This window comes from Oenanthe melanoleuca, chromosome 1 (assembly GCF_029582105.1).
Source record: "Oenanthe melanoleuca isolate GR-GAL-2019-014 chromosome 1, OMel1.0, whole genome shotgun sequence".
In the NCBI taxonomy this organism is placed as follows: Eukaryota; Metazoa; Chordata; class Aves; order Passeriformes; family Muscicapidae; genus Oenanthe; species Oenanthe melanoleuca.
Window position 1 is genome coordinate 81853762 of NC_079333.1, and position 23589 is coordinate 81877350.

Below are 23589 nucleotides of genomic sequence, written 5' to 3' on the forward strand. Positions count from 1 at the left end.
CAAGTAACTAAGTAGTGTTCAAGGGAATTGAGGAACCTGGTCTAGTGGAAGGTCAGAATTAGATGGTTTTTAATATCCTTCCAATATAAGCCATTCTAGGATTCCAGGATTCTGTAAGTCTGAAACAACCTTAGCTCTTCTCATGTAGCCCAAAAGGAAAAAAAAAAAAAAAAAGAAAAAGAAAGAAAGAATAACAAGGACTTCGATGAGATCATTATTATATTAGCTATTATACATAAATTATATATATCTTGAATTCTCAAAAATGGAAAATAACCAAGCAGAAGAAAAACTGCTACATAGATTTAATTCAGAAAAACTTACCTTAAAACAGTCTGAAAATTTTAAACAAACATGGCTCACTTACTTCATTTTCAGCATTTAAACTCATTGTACCCTAGGAATGTGCAAAAGTCACATAAGGCCAACCAGGATAAAAAAATCAAACCAAGACAATAAAACACCAAGCAAAAATCCCCCAAAAACCAGTAGGGTAAAAAAAAAAAAAAAAAGGAACATCAAGTAAGATAGGAATTGAACTCCTAATCTAACTTGTAGATTAGTCTTCATTTGTTATTTAGCCAAAAGTTTACTACTTAGAATGGAATTTTATCACCATGAAAAGGGAGTAATGCAAATAGAAAAAGCACCATAATTGTTAGTATCAGTGGGGTGACTACATGGATTGTTTCCTCTTTTCTTTGCAACTATCAAAAATAGAAGAAAGTGTTATGGTAATTTAAAGTAAATGAAACTGTTCCAAATGACACAATGTTTTTTTCAACAAATTTAAGAGCTACACTGTACTCAGATGAAACAGGAGTAGACACAGTTCTATCAGAGGAATGAAGACTCCCTGTACTTGCTATCAAGGATTGCCAGTAGCAAAAAAATAACTTAAGGCTTCATTGCACAGCTGTATTTTCTTCCTAAGCGCACCAGAACCAGCTTGCTGACCTGAGGAAACTTGTCTTATATGATTGGGACCCATTTTTAATACTTAGAGGAGCCTTTGATAACAAAGATTAGTCAAGAGCCAAAGGTAATAATCTCAGTGAACAAATTAAACTTGGAAATACATAATCATCTCAAAAGCAAGTCATGAACTGAGACTTCTTCCCCTCTCAACTGGCAATATTTTTTTAATGCATGCTGCCACCAATCTATCAAAACATGTGATGCAACAAGCATGCAGCTACCAAATTGGAAACTAAGCTGAGACTGAAACTGCTGGGTGTAACTCCATATTACAGAAACTCCATTCCATCAATGGTTAAAAAGAAAGCTGGGCTTGTTCCTCCTCAGGGTTATGAGTACTTGAGACTTGCAGAATGCATTTATGTTTCTTGTAAAAACATGGGCCCATATAGAGTAAAAACTACTATGAAAAGTAGAAGAAAGAATAGACAGTTAATAGCTTTTATGTAAGAAAGATGAAAATATTTACATCTACACTTCGTACAAAACAGTAACAAGTTGAGATTTTGTGTAGCATTATTTCCATTATATTTTAAGAATTTTTGACTACAGCATCCGGTACAAGTAGTTGCTGTTGACTATATAGTTTTGATACAATTCAATGAAACAAAATAAAAGGAGTATCATCAAAAGATTGTGGTCCTGAATCTTCTTGTAACTTTTCTTGCATTAATGTAATTCCATGGAATTCAGTTGATATTTCGACAAGAAGTATCAGAGTTTGTGATTTTATTTTTATTTGGAACTTAAGTGTTGTGGAACCACCTAGCCTTCCAGAGACTAGTCCAGAGACCCATTAGAAGATTGATGATGGGAATGTTGAGGTCATGATGTTTTTAATGTAGAGCTTAACTGATGTGAATTTGTACAACTCTGATGATGAAGCTCCTCAAGTTCCCTAAATAAACATTAAAATAATGTGAAACTAAATATTTTTTTCAAAAATCTTTAGAATTATCTCATAGACAGTATAAGCTTTTTTTTTTCCAAAGATTGTCAGCTTCTAAATTTTATTTTAAAAAGAAATGTACTTTTCATCATAGTTTTTGTAGTTTTCATATACTTCTCTGGAAGACAGATTAGTAAGTCTCTTTTTCAGTCCCTTACTGAGAATTATTTCTACATATCCATTGTCTCAATTTTCCCTGAAAGACAGAAGGGAGCCATGGTAACTGCAGGTTTAAAACTAAAAACTGTAAACATACCCAGGGAGGAAGAGCCTAATTTTAAGGTTATTCAAAAGTAAGAACAGTGGTATTCCTGTGCTGTTTGAGTTGGCAAGGCCAATGGACTAGAGTTTACTGAAGTGCACTGAAACTGATGGATATTTAAGAGATGCTGGAATCCCCAATGGGAAAGTTGCAAAATGGAAGTCCAGTCATTTTTAGTGCAAGAGATGGGGCCTGGATATTAGCTCAATCCATAACTCCTGCATCTGGCTCTATGGGAAGGAAGTGTGTGGGACTGGATAATTCAGTGGAAAGTTTTGAAGGTACATACTCCTCTGGGATCCTAGGTTTCAGTCTGTCACTTGTTTACAAAAGGTGAATCTAGTCTGTGTAGGATTGGGAAGCTGCTAGGTAGGGTGGCTACAACAATCTCTGGGTTTCATGTGGCTCAGCCATTACAACAGACTGTGGAGTAGAGTGACCACTGACCACTTCAGTGGTCACTAAAGCCTGCTGGGGAATGATAACATTCAGCACTGCCTCAGAGAGCTGGACCTGGGGACAACAAAATGGACTAGATCTAACAACAGCAGCCCAACAAGCCCAACAGTCTGTGTGCTTGGTCACCACAGCCAGAGGAGGAGGAGGACAATAATTAAAACCTGTTGTTCATTTTCACAGGAGCCCAAACTGCTTCTGCAGTCACAAGGATGGGAGGAACTGGGAGGTGCTTTTCCTGGCTGGTGAAGAAAAAGCCAGACTGATGGATCAAGCCTCCTGGTATCACTGTTTTGGTGCCTATTCAAGGTCTGACATGTTGGCACTTCCACCTCCTCATTTCAGGCATTATTTCATTCTGCACCAAGGCAGTAAATCAGTATGACTAGTCCAGCCACTGTTTTAATAAGGATAGCATATACCCACTTCTTCAAACTAACAACATAAACCAAACCTGTCACTACTCACAGCTGTTGCTTCCATTATGTACTAACAAGATAGACTTCAATGAAAGTAATTTTCTTGTATGGCAAATTTTCTGGTTTTCACTTGCCAGTGCCAAAAAAATAGATTGGCTCTAAGAAGCTGGCTCAATTTCTTTCCATGAAAGCACAGATGTCCTCTCCAGATCCCTTGTTCTTACTTATTAGAGAACAGAATATCAACAATTTACTAGTTAAACAAGACACCTCTTTCTACCTGTGCTGTAATCATATTACTCTGCTTCTTTTAGCTCGCTCTTTTACATATCCAAAATAATGCCCAAAACTGTAATATTTTATCCTCAATACATCCATGAAATGGAGGAGTATTGTTGTTTCAAAAATAAGAAAACTATGTAAGACACCAAGACTACATAGATTAATTATTGCATGAAGCAGGACAGGGACCATTCTGTGGTGCTCTGGCCCAATTATGTGAAATAGTTCCTACATGTTGTTAAACTCTCTTCTTGCAAAATTAAAAAAAAAAAAAAAAAAAAAAAAAATTGTCATACTGCCATTTGAGAACCATCCATAGCACTTCAAGTAGTGAAGAAAATGGGTGTGCAAATCATTCCAGAGGTTGCAGAGGACTAGTAGGCTATATATGTTTATACTTGTATAAACAACTAGTCACCTGGATTTTCACTATAGATCAAGACAGGCATCAGTATAAATTAGTGAAGAGAGATGACTATGTTCAGGAAAGTGACCCACTCATCCTAAACCAGGCTATTCCAGAGGATAATTAATCTCACTGTCTCATTCTCTTGGCTACACAGGCAACCTACACAAGTAGCTTAGAAAGCATGTGTAACAGCTGAACAGACTAAATTTAGTGACATGAATAGTCTCTGAACATATAGGAGATGTACAGCAGTATAAACTCAAACTTTGTTGTTATCTGACTAATTAGCCTTAGTACTACATTGTATTTCACCCCAATTAGCTGCAGGAAGCACAGTACAAAAACATATACTTGCCTATCAAAGCACTCAGTCCCCAGCTGTGTTTTGGTGATATCCAGTTCTGACTCTAACTGAGCTGCTGTTTCTGAGGTGAGTAAAATCTTGATTCTGCACAGCACTGTGAAGTCCATACACATTAATTAGATAGCAACTGTAATTCTCCAAGCATGTAGCCACATGCAATTATTCAAAATTAAAAGGGCAGCTATACCATGCAAATGAGATAAAGAACATTTTTGGAGCAAAATATAACACTATGAAGAAGAGTCTATTAGGGTTTAACTGAGAAGTTTGAAGCAGGTTTTTGGTATCTGCTGCTATTAATGTAGTCAAGGTACATTTGAAAATGCAGCTAGATTTAAAACCACCTCTGTTTAAATACACTTGGAAAGAATGAGAAAAACTGCAGTGCTCTCCTGGTCATTTATTCACAGATTATTTTCTACTAAAGCAAGCTGTTCCTTGAAAAACTGAATTTCAGAGTCTTTCTCTTGCTTTGCTCTCTGTGACCGAAATTTGTTCTCACAATTGGACAAAAGCAAAGATTCCAGGTTTTTCATAGATGCTTCTTCATTTTCCAGTTGTTTTCTCAGCAGCTCTGTTTCAGAATGGCTTGACTCACACTTGCTCTGCAAATAAACAAAGATTTTAAAGTTTCAGGTGTATGTCTATCAAGCTTACTGGCATTCTATTGGAGTAATCTTTAAAAAAAAAATTAAAATAAAAAAGGAAGTCTGGGATCAATTATAAAATCTGTTTTCTCTCCAAGATGGGTAATTAGTTCTATATTTTCCCAGCCAAAGTCCTCTGTCAGATTTATAAAATCATCCAATGTATATATCTTAATAGAAATGTACTTAATACAAATGACAAAATGCTATGCAATATATGGAACAATGGATTCTGTAGACAGAATCATTAACGAAGGGAAAGGAAATTTCACTTTTTGTTGAGGCAAGAAGCTATTGATTAACTGCTTGCATGCAGGAAATAACATGTGGTACTACCAACTGGTACCAGCAGAGTGAGAATACCCTCATTTTACTTACAGGAGCAGCAAGAATAAACTGGAATGAAAGGGAAAATGAATAAAATCCAAACAAAGAGATTAAATATCTATATTTCTTTGAGGAACCTAAAAGAATACTCAAAAAACCTAGTATATTCCACTGCAGAGGGAATGAGGGACATACCTGAGACATAGCTACACATACACATTAAAAAAATAATTTCAGAGACTGAGAATCAGGAAAATCAATATTGGGTCAGCTACAGAGACAAATAAAACTGCCTGTTTTAATCTTAACATAAGTAAGACAGATGCTATTTTCCCTTCATCTTTTCATGTATGCACTATACTCTGACTAACAATCTGTTTGGGGTGCTGCAACACTTTTATCTGTATTTTACTCAAGCCTAGTTTACGTTAAGCACAATAATGCTCAGCCAAATGTCGTGGGAAATCTATGAACTGAGACATATTAACAAACTCTCCACCTCTCCAGTACATTTCTCAGGAATTTCAGAAGATAACTATTTGTGTGTTCAAAGGAGGAAGATACTAGAAGGACTCAGATCACAGGCCAACAGAATGGGGGGGGGGTGGGGGGGAAGAAAAAAAAGCAAGGAAAGAGCATTTATCATTTATCAAAACAAAAGTTGTTTTTTTTTCTTTTACCAAAATAAACTGAAAGGTTTCCTCATTCTGAAAGACCCCATTTTCTATGAACTGTCACTCAAATATCTAGTCCCTTTGCAGAGGAACGGTTTTGATATTCTACATTTTTATTTCAGAACAAAATAATACTGAAAACTGTAGACAGAAGAAGATAAAGGAAAATAAACAGTATTAGAAACATTGAAAGAACAATATTATTCAGAATCAGGTTTAGTTTCTGCTTCTGAATATAAATATGCTGCAATCTAATAATGCAGATTCTGCAGTGGAATACTGTATAAAGTAAGAGCCTTATCTGAAGGTTATACATGGCTAATGAAAGACTACTTTTTGAAAGATACAGAAAAATTAGTGAAAATTTCCCAACTTCTGGCATTTCTCCAACTCTCCAACTGCATTTCAGCAGTTTTCTTGCCCAAAGCTGTTGTCGTTCTCCACAGTCCCAGGAATCCCCTTCACAGAAGGATCCAGGGAAGCTTAGCCATATTAGATCTCATAAAATTTTCAGGTAAGTGTCATATGCTACAACTCTTCCCTATCAAAAGAATCATAGAGGATTTCATAAGGATACAAAAGATACCATGCACATTTGGCTGGAACTGGCAAACAGCAGCTTTACCCACTGTACTTCCAAAACACATAAAGGTTTAAAGAGACTGCTGGAAGCCTATAAAGAACAAGAAATTATCTCAGCTGGAGCAGAGGATGGACATGTCAGTAACAGAATCATACTGAAAATACCTGAAAAATCCGATTATGTATGAGCATCTTTTCAGTTTATCCAAACTGAATTTTAAAATATGTGTGTATCACACATTACTTTTGTAGTTTTTGTAAAAATCAAGATCAACGAAATATTATTTCTAAGGGAAATTAAGAAAATATTAAAGATACTGATATTTCCTAAAAGTCAATCATTTTAAAGTCCATGCCAATTTTCATTGATAACAAACAGCTCCAGCTATTCTGCTTACCTAGTGACTAGATGTAAAATCCAAGATATCTTTCTTGAAAACAACAGTAATTTTAAGCTCTGACTTTTGAGTGTTCATAGTTAAGCACTGCAAAGCAGTGAAGCAGTGTCCTTTTTAGAGTGTTCAAGGAGGAGTAAGCCCCTGAGAAATGCCAAATCAAACATTTTAAAAATTGAAAAAGCGATCATTCATGATCCTAAAGTATGTTTGGATCCCTTAAATATAACATTAACATAAACTTATTTTTCTAATATATTTCATGTACCCTTTCTACCTTCTCTGCTGTGGAAATTAAATGTTGACTTAATAGTTCTTTGCATCTAGTTTAATGCAAAGTTCTGCTGTAGATGTGACATTTGAAAGTAGAGACTCTCTCCTAATGTATGTTTTGAGGCCCTTGGCCCATTTTCACAAGAGAGTTGTTTAAGGCAGAAATAGGAGACTTGTATGTTGCTTCTGTTAAATGCTACAGTAAAGCAATATAAAACTCTACTAAAAAAAGAATTAAAACAGCTTCCAAAATCCTACAAAATATCCATATGTAATTGTGGCAAATTTTAAGAGGCCACAGTAGTTTATTCTACACTAAACTTTCAAGTTATTTTTTAAAATAACTCCTGTATATAAAAACTAGAAGAGTTCTTGCTTCTGACTGCAAAATTAGCAACTAGCATTTTAAACTTTATTCCTAGAATTCTACTCCTTTCTCAGAGTTAATAAGGTTGAAAATTCTGCCATGGACTGCATTTTATTTTCAGATGAGATCCTCTTATTTTAGCAATAAAATTTGATTTTGTATGTAGATGATCTGTGAATGCTGAAATTCTGTCAATCATATTTATACTGCTGTCACCTGTAAATTCAGGTATGACTAAGAGATGAGAGAGTCGCATTAAAGTGGAATTCACAAGGCAGCAGGAGCAGGTCTGACTAAAAGCATTAAGAATTTTATACATTTAAAATTAACATAACCTAGGTTTTTCCTTTTTGAAAAATGCCTGTACTTTGTCCAGTGATATTCCTGGTCATCCACTTTCAACTCAAGTTACAGTGGGTGACAGAATGAGTGTGGGAGGTTAGCAGAGCAAAGTGAGAGGTAAGGCACTGTGATTTGCTTGAAGGATTTACTAGAAATGAGATCCAAAGAGATTATTCTATGGGAGCACATCACATTAATTCTAGCTCTGTCTCACCAAAAAAAAAAGCACAAGGAACACTGCTGAGCACATTAAGATTTTTGAATACAAACTTTTGTGGTTTAGATATGTGCCTTGCATGTAACTGTTTGACTGGAACATGACATTTGGAATTCTGACCCAACATGTTGACATAGTGTTGATGAAGAGGCCTCTTTATTCTTATACTTAATAGCAGATGTGTGGGAAGGAATTAGAAGGATGAAATGTCTGCTGGTTTCAGGCTTGTTAGAGAAACTTGACCATGTACCTGTTTTATTATATCTTAATGGAATGCCAAAATATGCCACATCATTTTCCTGTGCTGTTTTGTTATTGCTGTGTTCTCACCCACTTTCTGAACAACAACAGTTTGGTTCCTCTAGAGTATCTAATGTTCTTGAGCAGCTCTCAGTAGCTTATGTGATATTCAGGAAGCAGAGATGATCTGCAACAAAAATGGGAGAACCTCCAAGACATGTTTATATGCTCCCAACGTATTTCCAAAGTCAAGCCATGAATTTTTCTTTAGGTTCGTCAAGTTTTCAAGTGGGAAGAGGCTCTTTGGGACATCTAAAGCAGTGGAAAGAAGGCTGAGAAGCTCAAAGCAAGAAGAGCAGGGACAGGAATATGACAGGTAACAAAGTACTTGAGATGATTCAGGTATGCTGCAGAGTTTCGTACGACTTTATGCCTTCAGTGACTCCAAACCATGAGAGCATTTAACTTTTTTGTTTTCTTAGATTTTTTTTTTTTAAGATTTTTTTTCCCAAGTGTGACTAGTGGAATTCTAATCATATTAGTATATAAAGTAAAATGCATACAGCTCATGGTAGATAATCTCCCTGAAATAGAAGTGACATTATACATAATTTTAAAATATTACCAGATCATTTCAAGGGTGAACTATGGAAAGAATGATTTCAACTCACTTACTCTATCTGTGTTTCAAGGGACTTTATTTTCCCTTTCCAACTGTGGCTCTCAGACTGCACTGATCAGTGCCAGTGTAACAGGAAAAGCCTGTTTCTGCTTCATGGCATTTTGCTTCCAAACTTCCTCCTTGTTCACAGGCTTTGTGATAATTCTCCAAGAGCTCACAGTTCTCTCTACTAACACATAAAGCTTGCTTATTTAATAATTCACAGTAAGCTCCAAAAATAGGGATATTTATAGATCTACAGATATGATATTGGATATAGTCTTTCCACTGAAAATTTTAGAGAAAACATTGAGAGACTTCTCAAGAACCAGAGTTTTGTTCAAGATGAGTCATTTAAATGATCAATAGACATCTGATAAGAATGGCTATGTTAACATTAGACATACAAGACATAGCAATACAGTGCAGTAATATTTATTTTTACTTTATCCCATAAAGTAATAAAGACAAAAGAGTTCCAAGTCTCTGTATTATTCCCTGTCTGATTTTTAAGTTAAATAAACACACATGTGCATATATATATAATCATAATTAAATATTCTACATTAATTTTGTACTGCAAAAACAGCCATGAAAATGTGTTCAAACTAGTAAAATCAAATTAAGGGAATGCAAATAAGTTTTGGTTAGGAAGCAAATTCTTCTATGGAGATATCTAAAAAATTCATTTTGTTCATAAACAACAGTTTTAATTTGTATACTCACTTTAGACTACAGCACATGCTTCAGCCTGAAAATATCTCTGCTTGAATCCTGGGCTTTCAACTTAATATCATCAAGCTCAGTATAAAAAACTTTGCTAGTTTTTTATACAGTACCTATGAAGAAAGGTTTTTTCCATAAGGTTTAGGTATATTACTTGTACCTTAAAAAAAATAATTAGTGTGTATCTAAGGTCTATGGCTTTATTAAGTTTTTTAAGGCTATATTAAATTTATATTGTGCATTTTTATAATCCAAATATTTAATTTTTGAAAAATATTTTTTTACTTATAAATAATGTGAATTCTTCTTAGAAAGAAAAAAAATCTGTAAAGGAATATAGCAGTTAAAAAGAAAAAAACAGATGGTTTATTTGGCAGCTAGATTGTCACTAAAAACCAGCCTGTCCCATTTAACAAGCAGAGTTCAATCAGTTCTATCTCTTTTTACATTATAGTTTTTTAAAAGCCTATATTTTTAAAAGTAGAAGACAGATTAAATATTAATTAATTATTTCAGAATTGCTTACATGTTAATTAATCAAGTGATTATCTCCCAATCAGTATTAGGAGAACAGAGACAGAAGCTGAGAAAGTGAACAGAAGTTATTGCTTGAGAAAGTGAACAAAAGAAGGAAAAAGAACTGCAGAAAGGCTGTCTTGAACTGCACAGTACAGAAATTTCTTCTGTGCAAAATTACTAGGAGAACTCAGCTGCCAGAACTGGGGGAAGGTGTGGTAGTGTGGGGAAGTCTCTATGCAGAACCCCTATTCCTGTTGCAAAAAGGCTGTGAGTTACTGAGAATGGTGCTCTGGAAATTTTCCAGTAAACCCAAGCAAAGAAATGATAATATTTTAAATACTTGGGGTATCACCTCAATTAATGGAAGGGTCTAGAGGAACCAATACATATTCTAGAGGCAATCCTACTAAAAAGTACTTCACCCTATGAGACTAGGATTTTTTTGTTTCCAACTGCTTCTACAAGCATCCAAGTATTGCAAAGAAAACTGTGAAACTTTCAAAAGTAGCTGGGAGCAATAGGAAGCTGCATTTTGTATCAGCTGACATCATCCTTATAAGCTGTGATTCCAAGAGAAGGTGAAGAAGTAATTCCCTGGTGAACCTTTGGCAGTCAAAGCCACTACCAACCTCATCTTTTCCAGGAGGGCACTTAAAAGAAAAAATTAGTATGGGAGAAAAGTTTTGTAGAATGCAAGTGGGCTCACCAAAATTTTGGTCCACCTAAGAATGAAGCACCTGATCTAAAGCCATTAGCTATGATGGAGAAAGGTAAAATTAATCACTTTAAAACCTGGAGTGAGATGAAATCACCTGGAGGACTTTTCTTCACTTATAAGGGACCCTTATTAACTTAAAAGTTCTATATACCTGACATTAGGTACAGTTAATTTGCTCCTTTAAAACTGAGTAGCAATTCTAGAGGAAGAGGAAGTCAAGTGAGCAGTAGAGTAAGTGCACAGATTAAGTACCAGAAAACCTAAATAAAGGCAGGAAGCTGAAGAAAAAGAAGAAAACCCACATCACCCACAGAAGTAATGAGCTCCTACAGGTATTAAGCTGAATTTCTAGCTGCCAGAAAAATATATCTGTGCAGGAGTACTGTGTGGGCATGAGATGACACTTGAAATATGTTAACTACTTTCACCAGGAACTGCACAGAGATAAATAACACAGTGGATAACGTAAGGCTATATTATAACCCACTATTTCAAGTATCTTTCATTCAGAAGTAGATCTTGAAGAAACATAAATACAATACTATTAATAAAGTTTAGAACCTCATTAAAAGGTATACTGTGTTGAATTATTAGCAAGTCAAAGTCATAAGCTTTTAAGAACTCTAGGCCAGTCACAGAACACTGTAAGAAATACTTGCTGCTTCCCTTATAGTACTTTTCCATGTAAGTGATAATTATAGCTGCCTTGTTTTTACTTTAAGATCAGGGGAGAAACTCACTAATTAGCTGTTCCTCAAGACAAATATCCAAACCATTGCATAAGAATAGCTAGTCCTCTTTACACAAGTGAGCTGAGCAATAAGGAGGAAATCTGAGTTTGAAACATGAACTTAAAAACTAGTCTTGAATTTACTACAGATGAGGATCCACCAATTCTCAATGCTATTTGAAGAAGATACCATTTTTTCTTTCTAGTGAAGGCTTCCCTCTACAAATATACCTGAATTTCTTGCTGAATATTAGAAAGATGCTCTTGTAGTCTGTTGTTCTCCTGAGATAATGATTCTCTGTTCTTGTTATTCTGAGTTCTTTGTTGGTTTTTTGCAGCCGTTGATGCAAACTGGTGATACCCTTCTCACAGACAGAGACTTCTTCAGCAGATTCTCTAAGCAGCAAATAAAAACTTATTCAGGTATAACAATACTGCCCAACCAAACATAAATTATAACTTTTCTAGTGTTTTTCAAGTCATGAAACAATGCTGTAACAAATTAGTACATCCCATGATTCCATTTTTTATTTAAAGCCATAAATTAATCAAAATTTTATAATGATCTTGAATTTTCATCCTTGCTTTGTCCTTATCCCTTGGAATGCTCCAACTCTGAAATCATGATCTTGAAATCTGAAATAATTTTCTCCTTGAAAAGAAATATGAAATTTAAAGAAACCTCTCACCACTGCTGAGTATAAATGTGAAAAAATTGAAAGAATATTATATTTCTCTTTATTCAATGAACTGAATAAATTATAAATTCAATGCAGAATGGATTGTGATTTTCCAAATTTCATCATATACTGTTTAGAGATGAATGTTCTTTTTTTTTTTTTTTAATTTAGCAAATAAAGGAACAAATGTCATCTTCTTGTAGAGTATAATAATTTTAATTAAATTTTTTAATCCTTTGTTTCCAATATAGCATTTGGCTTAAAGTCACAAACCTAAATGATTCTTCTGCCTGTTATGTAAGTTAACACAGCTCTTCTACAGTGAATAAACTGGTAGTTTATTCTGCTCTGGTAGTTTTTAATTTATAAAAAAGAACTCCATAACTAAGTATACTACTTTATTCCCTTGTCTTTGGACACAGACAGTAAGGGAAGCATAAGATTAGAAAATTTATTTTACTGGAGACACAAGAGAAGCAAGAGACAGCCATCTCTTCTCTAAAACAGACACAATTTTACAATTTGCTGTTTTAAAAATGCAAAGCCAGTGCTTATGGCAAGAAGTGCTGAAATAATTTTTCTTTAAGATTTTGTTAAAAATCCATGCAAATTCTTGCATTAAACCACAACAGTTTAAAAATGCCTTGTTTAGTTTCTCCTAAATCAACATCCATGCCATTTAAGCTGAAGTGAAAAATGAAGTTTCAGAACTAGTAACTAAGCAGCTTCATTACATAGATAGAAATCACACTGGGCAATAAACCTTACGATGAAAAAAACATTTCAGATGTTTCTTCAACGACAAGCAAGGCATTATTATTGAGTATCCTACAACTTTAACATCACAGAACCCCAAGGAAGAAGTGAGGCTAACTTTTATGACAAAATATTTTTTTGGCTAATTTTCTCCACTTCAAGAGAGTACCTAAAGTCTTCCCTCTCAGTAAGTATAACTGATACAAAACATCAAAACTGAGATGATCAGCACAGGTCAGACCTGCTGCTGTTGGAGTCAACATGAGTTCTTATTATTGTCCTTAAACTGCAGCAGAACTAGACCAGCACACAGCACTGCTGTAGATACCAACACAGGATAGGTGTGATAGCCCAGTAGATCCTTTCCCTATTTACCTTCTGCAACAATTTGAATATTAGAAAATACTTTAATTGCAAAGCTGTCCTGAAAAGTAGCAATCCTCTCTCTTCCTTCTCCTACACAGTCTTGCAAGGATGACTTAAGTTGTGCAATTGTTTCTTTCAAAGTTGTACAAGACTTTATCTTGAAAAGTTATCTGGATGCAATCAGAAGCGTCTCAATTTTAATTAACTCAAGCCATTTGAAATTAAAATTCTTTCAATACACTTCTAAAGCATAAAAGAACAAGGCAAAAGTTCTCCTTGAAGAAAGCACTGAGGCATGCACCTTTTAAAAATACAGTAACAATAATCTTTAAATTATATTTATAGAACTAGACCCTTCTTTAGATCAAGGCCTTAAATTACATGGCTCAGAACAAATCTGTTTTTCAAGAGCAAACATTTAGATAATTAAAAATAACTCTCTTCAGTATTACAGCAAAAGTTTAAACATAATTACTATAGACAAAAGCAACATGTAGACTGCAGCATGTAATTACAGATTAAGTGAGAGACTGTTTTCCAAGGAGATAATAAACTGGGAGGAGTGGCTGATAGACCAGAGGGTCATGCTGCTATCCAGAGGGACCCTCCCCATCTGCAGAAATGGGCTGAGAACAATCTCATGAAGTTCAATAAAAAGAATTCCTGGACCTAGGAAGGAATAACCCCTGGAACCAGAACACATTGGGGGCCACCCAGCTGGAGAGCAGCTTGGCAGGAAAGCTGGGGGTCCTGATGGGCATCATGTTGAACATGTGGAACAAGAGCCTCCAATGTACCCTTGCTGTAAAGAAGGTAAGCAGTACCTTGTTCTGCATTAGGGAAAGTATCACCACTCTACACCTGTAGTTCTGGAAGAATACATTCCTTGGCATTACAGGAATAATAATCCCTGTATCCATCTCCTTTACTCCCATAATATAAAAAAGGTGCAACACAGAGTACAGGATATATACTGCAATATACTATAAAGCATGTTTTCCTGATTTCCACCATCAGTATTTTATGGTGCTGAGAGGTGCTACCACTGCCTTAGTGAATCACAAATTTAACTGATACGCTGTGACACTGCACACTGGCACTAGCACACACTGTTCAGCTGACAGCATGTGCTGTCACTGAAACTTACACTTGCCAAAGCTCTGTCACATAACTTTAAAATGCAAAAACCTTTCAATAATGAAAGAAAACAAGGGTTTTGCATTCAAAATGTTAAAACTTTAAGAAATATATTTATTTTCATTCAATGCCTTTTCTTTCAACCCATAAAATGACTGCAGAATATGAAAATCAGCCTACTAAATTTTATTATAAAAATGAATCTATCACTCACCAGTTTTTTCATCTAAATGCATAATTTTCTCCTGACTAAGCTGCAGTTCAAGTTTTTTCTTCACAAGGCTTCATTGAATCTCTAAAAGATTCAGTTCTGTCTTTTCATTCAATAAACTGGAAAAGCAGAAGCATTAAACAGGAGAATTCAGACACTGATATATAATTTTTTTTCTTTTGGAAAGGTCACTAAAATTTCAAAAGAGAGGAAAAATTGAGATTTTTCTATCTATTTTAGATTGTTTGGGATATTTTATTAATGTTAACTTTAATCTCATATATTAAATTCTGAATAATCGTGTAAAGGATTACAGAAAAGTAAGAAGACTTATTTGCAACAGGTGATTATTAAAAAGTAACAAAAATAATTAAAATAAAGATCATCCCCTGGGACATCTATTGGAATGCCTGACCTGTTGCAAGTTAGAACCAATTTATTTGTTCAAATGTAGTAACATTAATGATTCTCACACTGTTCAAGAAACTGAAAAGAATTATCAGTTTGGTTTGGGGGTGTAAAGAAAAAAAATCAGCAGTTTTCTGCAATTCATCAGTGTTCATAAATCTGTCAATTTATTATAAAGCAGCACTCACTGACAAATTTTTTATTCCTTAAAGGCTTTGATCGAGTCTAGTTCTACTATGCTTCTGAACATGGCTGGGAACTCCAGTTCAGCAGCAGACCAAAGGCCCTAAGGAAAGATTCAGTTTTATTTCCACTCATGAAAAGACTCCAACACTAAGAAATGGATATTTAAAGCTAATGACATGACATTCACTGGGTTATGCATGTTTGCCTGTTTTATAAAAAAAAAATTTAAATGAAAATAAAAGTATTCATATGCTATTTATGAAAACCCATCAATCCCTGTCATTTCTAACAGAAAGCTCCTAACTCTAATGAAGTGAATTTTACTTTTTAACTGAAGATGGTTTCCACCATCATCATTTCAATAAGACAAGAACATTTACATATAAATAAACAATGAGGAAAACAATTTCTTTCCAAAATGAAGGATGGCTCATAAGCCATTTACTTTTCATAAATTCCTTTCACTTTAAGCCATAGGACAATTACAAAAACCAGTGAACATAGGCTGATGTTACTAGTCAAATTAATGCAATTACATACTTTTACTTGCCTAAGAGAAGCATATTCAGCTTCCTGACAATTCAGCCCAGTTTTAGAATCCAGTACTTTTCTTGTAAATCTTTTCATCTCAGTTTCCAGAGAATCAATGGTGTCTTACATTAGTACCACTTTGGACATCTGTTCTAACTGCTCATTATCTAACTATAAATATAATCAAACACTAACAGATCAGGGGGGAAAAAAGAGCTGATTTATAGAATTTATTTCAATTTTTACTTTGTTTTTAGCACAAATCTTTTGCTGCAGAAGAAATATCCAAGCATCTAATTTACTCAAGGCCTGGATCATTTTACTGAAGATAGTTGGCAAACACCTAAAGTGTGACTTTCACTTCCTTTGAAGGTAAATCAATTTCCCATCTTTTAAATCTCTGGGAATATTTTCATTTATTCATGTAAATTTCTGGTTAGTAATTATGCCCAAGGGCAAAAATGTTTGTCATCGATCTACCTTAAAATTTTCAGTGCAAAATAACATAAAAGAAAACATTATGATGATTGTAATGAAGGCAGAAATCATGGTTTGGGACACAACATGACCAATAATGGCTTTGGGCCTCTATTAATTTACACACCTATGCCAATCACTTGCATAAAGCACAATGTAACCAAGTTACCACCATGAGTCCTTCAGCTCTGTAGCTAAAACAAAGAACAGATCCCAAGCCTCTTGCACAGCTTTTTCAATACTAGTGCCATAAATTTCATGTTGATGTATCGCCCTCAAAGGGTACCAAAAGAACTGAAGAAATAAGATGATGTACCTAAAACAGGGCTCCCAATACTCACTACACATCATATGTAGGCGTGTGATTAAAGTTAATTTACTACTCAGAGCTATTTCAGCCTACAGTGTATTCTTCATATCAGATGTACTCCATTTAATATTATGAACTGTGGTATTATATTTATAAGCTTGGCAAGATTTTAGAAGGCTGAGGAGGAAAAAGAAGATAAACCAGAATTTATAACCATAAGATCTAGAAGAAAGATATACAGAAGAAATCGACATTAATTTATTTAAAAATAAAGTTCTACTAGGACTGTAAGTAAATTTAAGATTTATATTCATTTTATTAATGTTTTCATTTTCTATTTTAGTGCCATTTGTTAGCAAACAATTGCACACACAAGTAACTTAAACCATATTAAATATGATTTGCCAGAACAGTGCAATTACATTTAGCTTTGAAGCATCAGGTCTTAGTAATACACAGTCATAAGATAATTCACATTTAAATGGACTCCAGGTCTCTAGTCTAAACCCCTGCTCAATGCAGGGCCAGCTCTGAGGTCAGGCTGCTCAGGGCTTTGTCCAGTCCAGTCTTGAAAATCTCCAAGGCTGGGGACTGCTTGACTGCCCTCATGAGAAGCAAGTATTTCCTTGTATTCAGCCTGAACCCTTCTGGTTTCAATGAATGCCTATTGTTGCTCATCTTTCCACAAGCACTGCAGTAAAAAGCTTGTTTATGACTTCTTCATGTCATACCACTGGCAGATAGAACTTAATTCCCTCTTGAGCCACTTCTACTGCAGGTGGAACAAGCCTATCCTCACCTAGATAAAAGATCACTGTGGGTAACAGTGAAGAAAGCTTGGTACAGCCTTAAAATCACAGAATCAAGAAGGCACTTTTTTTTGTTGGAAGGCACTTTAAAGACCATCTTGTTCCACACCCCCTTGCAATGGGCAGGGACACCTTCCATTCCAATCAGGTTGCTGAGTACTCCATCCTGGTCCAGATGGTCTTGAAACTTCCATGGATGGGGCATCCACAACTTCTCTGGGCAACCTGTGCCAGGACCTCACCACCCTCACAGTCACAAATTTCTGACTTGTATCTGATCTAATCCTGTCATGTTCCAGTTAAAAACCAATCCCCCTTGCCCTGCCACTACATGTTCTTGTGAAAACTCCCTCCCCAGCTCTCTTGCTGGTCCTCTTTAGATACTGGAAAATGCTAAAATATGTCCACAAAGTCTTCCCTTCTCCAGGCTGAACAACCCCAACTCTCCCAGACTGTCTTAGGAGGAGAGGTGCTCCAGCCCACTCTGATCATCTTCATGGCCTCTCTGGACTTACTCCAACAGGTCCATGTCCTTATTATGTTGCAGACTCCAGGGCTGGACACAGTCCTCCAGGTGGTGCCTTATTAGAGCAGAGGGGAAAGAGTCTTGGTAAATAACATCCACTGCCCTCAGCATGTTGTTTCCTGATAGCAGTCAGGTTGGTCCTGCAGGATTAACCATGAACATCACCTGTATTGTATTTACAATTCAATAAATAAATATTTTCCCTTACATTGTGAATAGTAGTTTCAAGCTCTTCAAATCTCTGTTTTAAATGAGCCTTTTCATTAAATGCAGTTCCTTGGGAAATCTGTATCAAATAACAGCAACAACACATACAGCAAAATCACATACAGAACAAGTTTCAACTCACCACAGACTTGTAAAGTAATTAATTCTCACAACCAGAATAGAAATCCTTAGCAACTTTAATGACACTGCTAAGTAATTTTCATGTTTAAATAACCTGTGGGGTGGGGCTGAGATGGGATGGGACAGAATCAAACCTGTAACTGCTCCCGGAGTCCATCATGTTCTCTAGGCATCCTTTGGAAACCTGACAGTGCTGTATCCCTTTCTATCTCCATGTTGTCTTAATACAGCTTGATCTGCCACAGTGCTTTTAGGAGTCCTGGAACATTTTATAACTTCCTGACTAAGCTGGGATATCTCCTCCTGTGCCTGTTTTTAAAAACAATAGAATAACAGAAACATGGAATAGATAATCAATATATTACTGGGTCCTGTGGTTGGTAATGTAGAGCATTCCCAGAAAATGTATAATATTGAAGATGAAGTAATAATTTGTGCACACATTCTTTGATTCAAGAAAGCATTTTTAAATCAGGACAGCACTTACAAGCTCATATAGAACTGACAGTTTAAAATCACACAATTTCCATAACTATTTTTTTTCCTTTAAATAAATGCTTTGCATTCTTTCTTTTTTCATACAAAGCCAAAAATATAATTTTCTCTTGCACATTACCTTGTTATTTCAATTAATCACACAAATGTAAATAAAATTACCTGTTCATAAAAATTGAGATTTTTGTCTCTCTCAGCTGTTAAAACTTTGAAGTTACCCTGAATTTTTGCCACAACATTCATTTATTTTACACTTTGACTCAAGTTCTTCACATTCTCAATATTTTCAAGACTCCTGGACCAGAAATCACTCCCTTAAAGAATATGGTGATATAATGTTAAAGTAGAGAAAGAAAACTTGAAACACTTTCTTATTAGATCTGTTTTGAAAACTTCTTTTGTTGGCCCATTCCCATCTTGTGCACCCTTCTGTTTACAATCAAATAGTTTTTCTCCCTGGTAGTTATAGCTTTAGTAGTTAAACATGAGATACATTCTAAAAAATTTGTTCCTCTTCTTCCAAAGTGATTTTCCAAACTCACCTGGATGGATGATTTTTTTTTTTAATGCTGCCACAAGTAGAGGTTCTCTTAGGACTTGAGAATGTGTTTCTTAATACCTTCAACAAATTCTCAGTCTCACATTTATAGCAGTCTTTGTCCTTTTCTAGTGACTTAATAAAGGCATCAAGACTTGAAGGTGACTCCCTTGCTTTAGTTCAGATTCTGTTTATAAATAATATAACCTGCACAATGAGCATAAATGAGAGAATGAATGCACCAAAAAAAACCTTTTGCAATTAGTGATACTTCAATGTAAAATGAAGTAAAATGGATAAATATACTCTTCAAAAGTAAGATGAAGCAGATATCTAATTAAAATAAATATCCATATAATACTTTAAAGCAACTTCTGAATGTCTGTATTTTCTCTTTTTTATTATATTGCAAATATGCCTGAATGTTCTTCTAATATGGATCTAACAAGAAAGCAAGGGACATAAAAGTTAAATGTTAATTAACTTGAAATATGTCTATTCAAAACTAAGGGTAGATTTGTACTGGAATATCTGATGAATTTTAAAATATGATAGAAAGTAGACCACCATGTTTAAGGTCCACAAAAGGTGAATTTTTGCAATGGAAATAAAATAATGTGCAAGTAAGTATTGTGGAAATCCAGAAAGTCATGTAAGATCCTAAAACAGATTCTGAAGATGAACTGCAATTCTGAAATTAAAAATTGCACATCAAATCCCATTTGTTTATGAGTAAAAGAATGTAATTTTGAGTCACTACAAAGAGTAATTTCTAGAAAGTGATTCCTACAATCGATTTTTGCATTCATACTAAAATTAATCATGTCCTAGAAGTAGCTCTGATGATAAAGACAGCCTAGATATCTATTACAATGATCATCACTGTTGACATATCAATTAGATTAGGTGAATCCCATCCCTTCTCTCTCTGAAAGAGGCACTCTCAGGTTCTGCAGTTACATGCATTTCCCTAGCCCTAGGGAAGGGAACAGATCAGAGCAATCATGAATTGGCACCTTCAGTACCTCACTGAGCATTGAGGACTCAAATTTACACACAGTATTTGCTCACTCACAATACTATTTTTACCAACTAGTGAAAGAGCACTTTTTGGAAAACATGCTAATATTTATATAGCCTAAAATACATACTTATACTACACTTGCCATATAATGGTAAGAATTTACTCCTGTGACACATTTCACCACTGATTTGAAAAGAAATATGGAAGACCCAAGGAAATACAGGCCAGTAACTCTTGCCTTGGTACCTGTCAAGATCATGGAGCAGATGCCCTGGACACTTTGCTATGGCACACAGAAAATAAAGAGGCAATTAGTGGCAGTCAACATGATTTCACCACGGCAAATCATGCCTGAAAAATGTGGTGGCCTTCTACAAGGGGGTTACAGCAATGGTGTAAAGTAAGTGGTGAGGAAAAAGGAACTGCTCTCATCTACCTGGGCTTGTGCAAGGCATTTGACACTGTCCTGCACAACTCTCTAATCAGGAGAGATGTGGACTTCCCAGATGGACCATTCTGTGGATAAAGAATTAGATGGATGGTTGCATCCAAACTGGCCAATGACTCAGTGACCAGGTGGAGACCAGCAGTGCTCTTCAGGGGCTGATGTTGGGCTGGTTCTGTTCAACATCTGTCAGTGACATGGACACAAGGTGGGAGGAGAACGGATGGAGAGCAGCCCTGGGGAGAAGGACTTAGAAGTGGTGGACAAGAAATTCAACATAAGCCAGCAATGTGGCCTTGCAGACCAGAAGGCCAACCACATGCTGGGCTGCAGCAAAAGAGGTGTGCCTAGCAGGGCAAAGGAGGTGATTCTCCCTCTCTAGTCTGCCCTCATGAGACCCCAACTGGAGTTCTGCATCCAGCTCTGGAGCCCCTAGTTCAAGATAGACACTGATCTGTTGGAACAAGTCCAGAGGAAGGCCACTAAGCTGATCAGAGGGCTGGAGCACCTCTCCTATGAAGACAGGCTGAGAGAGCTGGGGTTGCTCAGACTGGAGAAGGATCCAGGGAGACTGCAGAGTTACAAGGAGGCTGGAGAGGGACTTTAGTGATAGGGCAACGAGGAATGACTTAAGCTGAAGGAGGGAAGGTTTAAATTAGATAATAGGGAACAATTGTATATTTTCAAGAAAAATTCACTTCACAGGGTGATGAGGCACTGGAAGAGACTGCCTAAAAAGGCTGTGGAGTCTCCACATCTGGAGGTGTTCAACATTAGGCTGGATGGAGCTCTGAGCAACCTGGTCTACTGGAAGGTATCCCTGTCCATGAAAGGGTCAGAACCAGGTGGTCTTCTGGCCTTCCAACTCAAACTATTCTATGACTCTGATTTCCTTGAGCCAGGAGTTCTGTAGGACAAAAGCCAAGCAGCTGTGATGGACATACTGACTTCTGCCTCAGTACCAGCACAACAGCTTACCTAAGTAGCTTTCTAGCTTTCTTTCCAAGATGATCGTAATATCTGTTGTCCCTACAGGTGTATATGACTGAAATTCTACAGGCAAAACAAAATGAGAGGTTAGAAATATTCCTAAAAATTATTTTTAAAAAGATGCATTGTAAAATCTTGTACAAAATTATCAGTAAACCCCTTTCCTCATTAATGCTGCTATAAATATTTATGACCACTGCTTTCATAGAAATTTTAATTATTTCTCTACTTGGTTTCATCATGGTAGATTTTTTAATAACTCTTATCTACAAAAATTCAACTTTCTGTATCAGGTTTATGATGCAGAGCACAGTTTCTCAATAAACATTACTAAAGTCAAGGAAAGGTGCTCCTATTTCTTTCTGGTTTTATGTACAAATGAATACAGTGTGACTGGTTGCTGCTACATTTTTTTTAAGAACTTTTCTGTTAGGGGAGGGAGTTAAGCCAAGCTTCTCCTCAAATGACACAACACTCTCTCCACACCTTGACAGATAAAAAAAATACTTCCTCAAATAATAGTTAAATTCTTCATAGTTATTTGGGGATGGAAACAGGAGGATGGATCATAAACTGGCATATTCAGACACATGTAATGCCACCACTCATTGTTTTGAGTGGAATTCTTTTAAAGAATTCTTTTAAAGCACCTTTAAGCCAAACCTCCTGGGCCCACACATGGAGCCTTGCCTGTGATTCATGCAAAAGCCTCAGCAAAAGGCAGGGAAAGGCAGCATGAACAATGCTTACAGGTCAGAATATTTCAGAGATAAAACCAAGCAGCCAAGTCTTGTCAGTCCCGCCCCAGGAGAGAGACGCCTATTCTGAAACTGCCACAGCTGATCAGGTGGGACTGACAGTGAACTCAGGGAGCTCAGCTGAACACCTCTACTGTAATTAGGCTCATCTCATCCAGAAACTAAAATCCAAGGAGACACTTCTACAGACAAAAACTCCAGCAATTGCCACACAATCTCTCAGGCCCGACAAGAACAAAACAAGTCTTTGATAAGGCTGACTTATCTTGTGAAAATAGCTTCCTTTAATTAAACCTTATCTTCTATCCAAAACCCATCTAATTTATGTGTCTATTTATAAGACTATGTGCCAGTTGTATCATCCAGAATAAATATTACTCTTTGCACTACACTTGTTCTTTGACAGTGTCAAACATTAGCTTCACACATAAGATAAACTCCAGTCTGAACTTACTCCTGATTTTTAATGCCACGACTAACATATTACTGGTTTACAAACATTGTGAAGTTAAAACATGAGAGTATTACAAGACTAATTAAGCTTTTCTTTATTCCACCAACAAAATAATTTGAGAGAAATTACTTCTTATGCTTTATTATATCCCGAGATAGGAGTTCTTATTTACAGTACTTCTGGCTGAACACATCTTCTTCTTGGAATAGCACAGGCAGGGACAAGCAGACTGGTGCCTTTGAAGGTGATGGAAAATGGGTAAGGAGGCCATGTGAACCCTGTGACTCCTACTGCCCACTCATGGCAAGGATATAACAGCCTTTGAAAGGGGCTGCTTTAGGTAGTCTCAAAGTCAAGCTGAGAAACCAGACAAAATGTCCTCTCTCCCCTGCTAGCCACGAGCACAGGTTTTATATTCTGGAGACAGTGCAGGGTGAATAACAGGGTTTTTTGGCAAGCAGCCACTATTAAGCACTCATGGATACAGCTCGCCTTTTCAGACACTAGGAGCAAATAACACCTCTGAAATATAATCCCCACCTAAAGCCAGAAAAGAAATTAGAAGATTTTAACCTCCAGAAACAGAGCTAGAGAAACAAGTCT

The 23589-nt window shown here is 35.9% G+C and overlaps 1 protein-coding gene across 1 annotated transcript; it reads right to left on the reverse strand.

The window, feature by feature from the left end:
• Window positions 1–1743: 1743 nt before the first annotated feature.
• On the reverse strand, window positions 1744–22114 carry TSGA10 (testis specific 10). Its single transcript, XM_056492537.1, is given in 21 exon segments — window positions 1744–1866; window positions 4095–4176; window positions 4178–4213; window positions 4528–4733; window positions 8858–8922; window positions 8925–9051; window positions 9571–9657; window positions 9660–9683; window positions 11769–11854; window positions 11857–11931; window positions 12123–12189; window positions 13380–13480; window positions 13483–13509; window positions 14691–14806; window positions 15832–15983; window positions 18143–18220; window positions 18417–18500; window positions 18502–18591; window positions 18940–19041; window positions 19283–19485; window positions 21938–22114. Coding segments are annotated over 21 exon segments (2010 nt in total). The 5' UTR covers window positions 22017–22114.
• Between the last annotated feature and the right edge of the window lie 1475 nt (window positions 22115–23589).